At 37.9% G+C, this 8545-nt stretch overlaps 1 protein-coding gene across 5 annotated transcripts; it reads left to right on the top strand.

Moving 5' to 3' along the window:
* The first annotated feature begins 144 nt into the window (after positions 1 to 144).
* On the top strand, positions 145 to 7662 carry gabpa (GA binding protein transcription factor subunit alpha). 5 transcript variants are annotated; one of them, XM_039687333.2, is made up of 10 exons: positions 145 to 277; positions 1797 to 1893; positions 2016 to 2160; positions 2259 to 2343; positions 2654 to 2881; positions 4738 to 4932; positions 5047 to 5100; positions 5291 to 5419; positions 6665 to 6857; positions 6973 to 7662. In XM_039687333.2, the coding sequence occupies exons 2-10, from the start codon at positions 1817 to 1819 to the stop codon at positions 7232 to 7234; spliced, it is 1368 nt and encodes a 455-aa protein (XP_039543267.1). In that variant the 5' UTR covers positions 145 to 277; positions 1797 to 1816; the 3' UTR covers positions 7235 to 7662. The 5 variants fall into 5 exon arrangements, with proteins under 5 accessions (XP_039543267.1, XP_039543268.1, XP_039543269.1 ...); XM_039687334.2 differs by lacking the exon at positions 145 to 277 and adding an exon at positions 343 to 484; XM_039687335.2 differs by lacking the exon at positions 145 to 277 and adding an exon at positions 348 to 480.
* Positions 7663 to 8545: the final 883 nt, after the last annotated feature.

The following is an 8545-nucleotide window of genomic DNA, read 5'->3' as shown; positions in this document are numbered from 1 at the left end:
CTTCTAAATCTGCTGCGGACTATTTAGTACAACTAATCAAATAAATACCCATATGTATTATGAAATATTGTGGAAAAACTGCAGAGCGGGGTGTACATGTTGCTGTCAGTGGGCAGCGAGGCCTCCAGCTCATCCTCCCCGCCCCCAATGCAATGTTGACCAAAAACCAGCATGAACATTCGCTCAACTTACTAACACACACACTAAACTATAGCCCTTGACACACAGCTTTAGTCCGAAAAACTCCAACACAGCACTTACTGAACGGGATAAAGAGGTACGTTGGGCCGCGATACTAAATTATCTGAGACAAACACGGACAGAAATAGGAATGTTACAAGTGTGTGAGGTTATAAGCGTGTCAGTTTTCCCGCTTTCTGCGCGAGCTAACGTTAACTGTTAGCATCCTGAGGGGAAACAGAGCTAGCTGGAGTGCTAACAGAACTGACAATAACCCAGCCCTCTCACACCCGACAAACAGTAGGTAAAGATATCAGTATATTTTATTCTGGGTATTTTAAAATACATCTATTTTATCGAGAGTTGTTGTTTATGTGTATAACTCGGTCGTAAAAAACAGATCCGCGAGTTTTAGTAAAAGTTAGCGCGAGCTGTTCGCCTGAGCATAGCAGCTATATTCAGTTCAACCAGGCGTGTCTCTCTCTGTCTTTCGTCAGCATACGCTAAGCAGCTAACAGAGAGGCCAGGTATACATACATATTCCTTTCATGATTGTACCTTCTGTAGATATTATATTCCGCATAATTAAACACCGTGATGTTTCCGTTCGTTTCTTCAGTCGCACGGGTGTTTTCGGAAGTCTTGTCAGCCGCCGTGACTTCGGCCAGGATTTCCGGCTGCTTTTACATCTGCCCTTCTCTTGTTTTGTTTCCGTTTCTTCCATTTCCGTTTTAACTTTCCAGAATCAAAAGTCTTGATGTGTAGCTACCCCTGAAAGTTTCAGAAGTTTTAAAAAGTCGTCTTTTACGCCCAAATCTGCGGTTATATTACGAAACCCAAAAGCATTCCAACATGGCAACTGCGTTTGTATGGATTCGCGCGTCGTCTTCCCACCCAGTCGCTGGTGGAAATTATGTTAATAAAATATTGCGTTTAAATCCACACACTAAAATAAAAATGAGATTGATCAAATTAATGGCATATTTAATAATAAGTGCGGTCTTTTGTGTTTATTAAGACGCTAATGTAATGAAAATGCCATGGTGGGCCTCTACTCTAGCAAAGCCTCGGTGTTGCCTGAGAGTTTATGAGACTTCAGAGACTTCTTTCACAGCCTGAGTGCGTTAAGCTGACCATTTGGTGCATTTTGGCTCACATTTAGATGTTTCATATTACATAACTGTAAATTAAAATGCTAGAAATGATTTTAAATAAAGGTTTATTTACAAGATTATAAGTATGAGATAATGTGGTTAAACTTACACAATAAAGTTTTTATTTGTTACCTTTAGTTACCATATAAACTTAACAACGACGAAAACTTATACACTGCAGCATTTATTAATCTTAGTCAGTGTTTGCTAATGCATATGTTAACTATCACGAAAATAAATAAATATTTATATTTTTATTAACTAATTTAACTTTAACAAAGACTATACACACACAGTAAACAAATCTACTGTGTGTTGTCAGTTCAAGATTAGCTAATGCATTAAGTAATATTAACAAAGGAGACCTTATTGTAAAGTGTTACTGATAATTATATACTTTCTTGTGATTAAATTCATTGCAAAAAAATATTTTTCTTTTTTTTAAATGCATTTGCTTCATAGTTGGACAAGGAGTTGTAGGGATGTCAAAAAGTGAGACAGAGGAGATGATTGAAATTGAGATTGATGGACGAGAGAAACAAGAGTGTTTAGAGGAAGGGTAAGTGATCTTTCTCATCCTTTGTTCCCTATTAATGTGATATGTTTTGAGGAGTCATCTCATTGAGCAATGTTTATCTTGTTCCTGCGAAATTTTACATTATTTTTGTGACCAAATGTCAGGATTGATGAGCAAACGATCACCGCAGCTGAACTGATTACTCAAGACATTGACATCAATGAGCCGATCGGTAACCTAAAGAAGTTACTGGAGCCTCGTCTTCAGGTCCCGCTGGATGGATATGACATTTGTCTGCAGGACATCCTAGTATGTGCTTCTGTATTCATTTAAACTTATTTCAGCACACTTATTGTGTTTATTGGCTGAGCTCTTCACTCCCTGTCTCCGCTCCTTTCCTCATGTAGCTTCATCCTGATCACAGCCTGTTCGATCAAGGAGTGAAGACAGATGGCACAGTACAGCTCAGCGTGCAGATTGTCACGAAACAGGGTAACAGTTTACAATGATCTTGTATTGCTGTTGGACAAATCTGAACTTGTCAACATGCCCTTCAGACAACTGAAAATATTTGGTTAGTTGATGTGTCCTGCATTGTGAGCACTTAACTAATTCTTTTATAATTATGCATGCAGATTTTATGAGCCCGTATTATTGATTGAGAGGCTACATGAATATTTGTACTTTCAAAAATTCTGAAAGGACTATTTACATTGAACTGGTGAAGGCAAAAAGACAACTACCCATTTATAGCAATAAAAACAATTGCTTGACCTGCTTGTGGGTGTGTGTTCTGTTACAGGTGAAGAGAAATTGAATATTCTGGAGATCGTGAAACCAGTGGAGACCGTGGAGGTTGTGATCGATCCAGACGCCGCTGCTGGCGAGGAAGCCCATCTGGTGGAGGACGGACATGTGATTGCGGTGGAGCGAGCATCCATTCCTGATGAGACTTCAGAACAGGTGACCCGCTGGGCGGCCGCATTGGAAGGCTACCGCAAGGAGCAGGTTCGACTGAACATTCCCTATGGTGAGTAGTCCGTTGATATAAACGTGTTTCAGAGTTAAATGTAAATTTTTTAAAAAAGATTTAGGGTTGGTAAGGTTTTTTAAATGTGTAAAGTAAAGTCTCAAAGCCTGGTTTATACTCGCTTTGTCCGCACAAGTGCAAAAAAATTGCGTCAAAGCAGTGTGGGCAGTCGTTCACATTGACTGCACAAGATTCCGTTTCGTTTTAACAGCATTGTATGTGACTTTCCCCTGGGCTCCTTTTTTTAATATTGTTATAAAAAAAATAAAAAAAACGAAAATGTAATTGGATTATTTTCCAAAATCGTTTAGCCTTAATAAAAACAAACATCACGTGTGTACCGTACTAATCGGGTAATCGGCTCGGGTAGGGTCGGACTTGATTTTTTGGGCTCGATCTAAGCTCTAGCTCAGTTCATGGCCCCTTTAAAAATGTAATTAATTCCTGAATTTTTAGCAGCCATTGCTTCTGTCTTCAGTGTCACACGATCCTTCGAAAATTATTGGAATATGCTGTTTTGGTGTTCTAGAAACTTTTCTTTCTGAAACAGTTGTTCTTTTTAATATTTTTATGAAAAAAAAACATATTTTTTGAGGACTTTTTTTATGAATAGAAAGTTTAAAAGAACATCAATTATTTGAAATATTTTGTAACATAAATGTGTTTGCTGTCACTTGATCAATTTAAATTGTCCCTGCTGGATAAAAGTAAAAATTAATTTCTTAAAAAAAAATATCTTTGAACCCAAAACTTTTTAAAGGGACATTTTGTAGGAATTTCTCCCATCTAGCGGTGAAATAGTATTTTGCATTCAAATGAATTGTGCTCTCCTGCGCCTCGCTTTTTCAAATGTGTGTTGTATCTACGGTAGCCGTTATGTACCAAAAAGCTATGATAGGATGTCCTCTAATAGCACTTTGTCGAGTTTTCTTTCGGGTAAACAGGTTTGTTATTTCAAACAAACAGCAACTTGACACATCGAAACAAACGATTCTTACAGTATGAATTACTGACTGTGAAACTTGCCGAGACATTGACACGCGCCTCTCACTGCTCTGCTCCTGCGTTTCTGCTGCTTTCAGTCACGTCACGCTGGCTCTGAACAAAAATGCATTATGGAAATGCATTGGCCTAGTACTTTTTGTCCCTCTCTGCTATTATAGTTTTTCAAGATGGCGGATCTACATGGAAGCATCCGTGGATTACCCGTCCCATGTATATAAAGATAATACATTCTTTGTTTACCAGGATAAGTCAGATAATTGGCAGATGTATTTGTACACCATTGATGACATTTTATGAATACAAATATTAATTTTAGATGATAAAATACCTAAAAAAGTACACATTGTCCCTTTAACACTAATTATTGTATGTATTTATTCTAAATAATGAGATGCTTCATGAAATCTGAAATGACAATAAAATTTTGAAAGGAATCATGATATGATTAATTGGTACAATTAATAACAAGTATACATCTGAAAAATAGGTCAGGGATTGTATTTTTAGTTAAGACATGAATGAAATGATGATGCAGTGCTGTGTTTGGCTACATGAGGCTCCAAACGCTAATAACCAGATGCAGAATATAATGTACTCTTCAATAAACTTTCCATTCAGGTTATTTTTTTCTGTAAAAAAAAAAAAAAGAAGCAATGAACGTTTTTATTTTATGTGTAATATGTATTGAATTAAAGCTTATCTTAAATGTAATACTCTTACTACAAATTATAAATTTAAATAAGAAAATTAAATTTGTAAATGCTGAAATGCATTGTCATTGTCAGATTATTTTATTCTTACACCTTTAGTCAGTTAAGCAATCTGATGAGGTTTGTGTGTCTTTATGTCAGACCCGGTGCAGTGGACAGCAGATCAGGTGATCCACTGGGCAGTTTGGGTTATGAAGGAGTTTGGGATTGAGGAAATGGAGGTGGGTGGCATTCACATCCCCGGCCGCCAGCTCTGTGCTTTTAGCCAGGAGGAGTTCCTCCAGAGAGTGCCTAGCGGAGAGATCCTGTGGAGCCACCTGGAGCTTCTACGCAAGTGTAAGTTTCACAAAGGAAAGACTGTGTGTGTGGTGTGTATTCTCTAATGCAACCCTCTCAGGTGCAATCAGATTATTTTTAGTCAATTTTCAATCTTTGTAACGCTCTGTGCAGATGTACTGGCAAGTCAGGATCAGGGTCAGGAAGCAACAGTCACCATTGATCAACGTGAGTATATAAAGATCCTGAATCTTCAACAAAAGCACTTTTTGAGCACCTTCTTGAGTAACACTTTATATAACCTGCACATGACTGTTGCTTAAAGGGCAGTTTTGTGTCTCCAGGCAACACTTAAGCTTTTTGATGAAAGGAGCGTGTGTTGGTCTTCTGGGTAACACAGTTTCTTGATATTCTCCAGCTGTGCAGATCATTCCTGCCCCCGTTCAGCAGGCCACACCCACAGCCATTAAGGTGATGAAGCACAACAAAACACCTCGAGCCCCCCGGATCTCAGGAGAGGAGCGCAGCTCCCCTGGCAACCGCACAGGTACATACAAACACTGTGTAAATGTGTAGGTCTATCAATATTATAATGCTTATTTGAAATAAATTAATGTGGTGGAAATGCATGTCATTTTTCAGTATAAAATGTTAATATATCATATATTATATGATTTCATCTAATATATTGATGAAATTAGTAAGTAATATTTTGAAATGCAAACACCACTGCTCAAAAGTGTGAGGTCAGTATAATAATAAAAAAAAATAACGTTTTTTAATGCTTTTATTTAGGGCTGTGAAGCGATTAATCACATCCAAAATAAAAGTTTGTGTTTACATAATATATGTGTGTGTTGTGTGTATAATTATTTTGGATATATAAATACACACACATACATGTAAACATTTAAGAAAAATGTGTTATTAATATATCAAATATTTATGTTTATGTATAATATTTGTATAAATATATATAAAGTATATACATGCAAATATACAAGCACGTGTGTGTCTTTATATATACAAAATAATTATACACACTACACCCACATATATTATGTTAACAAAAACTTTTATTTTGGATGCGATTAATCGCGATTAATCATTTCACAGCCCTACATTCAGGAAATTCTATTTCAAATAACTGTTTTCTTTAAACTTTGATTAATGAAAATAATCCTGGAAAAAATGTTCCATGGTTTCCAAAAAAAGTTTTCAACTGAGTTGTTTTTTGTTGTTTTTTGCGCACCGAATCATCATAGAACGATTTCAGAAGGATCACGTGACACTGAAGACTGGAGAAAAACAGTTATTTTAAATTGTAATGATATTTCACTGTTTTTATTGCATTTTGGATTTTGTCAGTATTAGAGACCGGTAGTTTACATATTGATGAATTGTCCGAAATCTTAATCTAATGTCATCATTTAATTGAATAAATTGACTTTATTTTAATGGACCATGATGGAGAATAAAGCAATAAGCCGACGTGGAGAGAAGGGCCCAACCCCCACCCCAGCTTCTAAATTCCATCTAAAACACTGCTTAACTGGGTTATTGCTTTTATAAAACAGTTAGTTCATAACAAAAGTTATTTTAATATTTATCACAGGTGTATGTTTTTAAGAGTCATTTACAATGGCTTGGCTCAACCAATCAGAATCAAGGGCCGAAACGATCTGTTTTATAAGCATTTTCCTCTTCCTCTCATTCCTGGAAAAAAATACCATGCACAATTCCTAATAAATGGTTTTTGAGTTGATTATTATTGTGTTGTGTGACCTCTCAGGTAATAATGGCCAGATTCAGCTGTGGCAGTTTCTCCTAGAGCTGCTGACAGATAAGGACTCCCGGGACTGCATTTCCTGGGTTGGAGAGGAAGGCGAGTTCAAACTCAATCAGCCTGAGCTGGTAGCTCAGAAATGGGGTCAACGCAAGAACAAGCCCACCATGAACTACGAGAAACTAAGCAGAGCTCTCAGGTGCGTTTCATTTCCTTTCTCTAGTTTAGCTGCTTTTGGAAAGATGCAACTAGTAATCAGCAATGTATATTTTTTTATTGTTTTAGATGATATAAAACGTGCCTTCTTTCTACAGGTACTACTATGACGGAGACATGATCAGCAAAGTGCAGGGTAAGCGCTTTGTCTACAAGTTTGTGTGCGACCTGAGGACTCTGATTGGATACAGCGCTGCAGAGCTCAACAACCTGGTGACGGAGTGCGAACAGAAGAAACTCGCCCGAGTTCAGCTGCACGGCCTCGGCCAGCCCGTCAACACAGTCACGCTGGCCACCGCCACAGGGCAGCCCGTCACCACAGTCACTCTGGCTGCAGCGACTTTGGAGAAAGACAGTTGAGGAGGCAGCCAATCAGTAGACAAGTTTAAGATGGGAGGAAACCAGATTAAGCATTTGACTTTGGGCAGGGAGGGAGACAGCGGGTTTGTAAGGAGATGTGCGCTTTGTTATGAGTGTGTATGTGTGTTTGCGTGTCCTTAAAATGCTTAAGAGAGCGAATGTGTGCGTTTGAGTGAGATATAAGAATAGATGATCATGTATGAGCTTTCAGTTTTTGTATGGCTGTTCTCTGACTGCAGGGTTGCGTCGGCTATATTTCCATTGTATATACTCTATGTTTTTGATAGCCATGTGGGCAGTGTATTTTGATATTTTCCATTTGTAAAGGATCTTTTCTTTTTTATTTTTGAGCGTCCAATTCCCTCAAGGTGATGTACTTTTTACTGTCCACCAGAGGGCAATAAAGAGACAGTTGGTTTTTGAATTGATCAAGTCTTGTATAATGCAGCAGAAACAACACATCGCAAGGAGTTTTGTATGTACATTCAAAACTTTATTCATGGGTTACAGTGTTGTAGAAAGCTTTTCCCCTTCTAAGCCAATGATTTGAGTAGATACTGAAGGAAAATTTCACAGAAAGAGCTTTCTCTGCTCCCTACTGACCACAGACACTCACATAAGAGTATCCACAAATCAGCACAACACCAGATTTTTAGAGCTAAGGTACTTCTATACAGGAACATAATGAGCAGTGTGCAGTGCACAATGTTTGAATCTTTTAATGGCCGTCTCGTACAATGCATTATACAACAATTTCCTTCAACATTGTGGCACTTTCAAAATAACTTAAAAGGTCATTTCAAAAGACCATATGGCATGAACTCATTACATTAATATTTCATTATCTACCCGTCCTTTCCTACCTGCTCTGACCTATAAGGTGCTATGCCATACTTGAGTGAAACAAAAGAGGGGAGGTGAAGTGTTTCTGTCCCAAAATGTGTTCGTGAATATCACAGACACTAGGGGAGTACAAAGAGGGGAGAGTGGGACAAAAATCACACAATCAAAAAAAAAAAAAAAATGGTGGCTATTTCTGAAGTAAATTCCCACCACTTCATACCTCCTTTCCCTAATCCCGGCCCCATACCAAATCCCGACATGGAATAGAACTTCATGAGGCAAAAAGGGTGTAGTAGACCCTTAAAAATGCAGAGTGCGTAGAACGTTAACAAACCAAAACGTGGGCTAATATTACACTTCATAATACAATACATACATCTTTTTCCAGCCCCATGCAACCATTTAAGTGTGCGTGGCATGGTCCAAAAGAAAGAAAAAGCACACTTCAGTTAAAGCATGTCCCTGTGA

Source organism: Pimephales promelas, chromosome 7 (genome assembly GCF_988280905.1).
Source record: "Pimephales promelas chromosome 7, fPimPro1.hap1.1, whole genome shotgun sequence".
Taxonomy (NCBI): domain Eukaryota; kingdom Metazoa; phylum Chordata; class Actinopteri; order Cypriniformes; family Leuciscidae; genus Pimephales; species Pimephales promelas.
The sequence above is the reverse complement of the archived record's forward strand: the minus strand, read 5'-3'. Positions and strand labels throughout refer to the sequence as shown.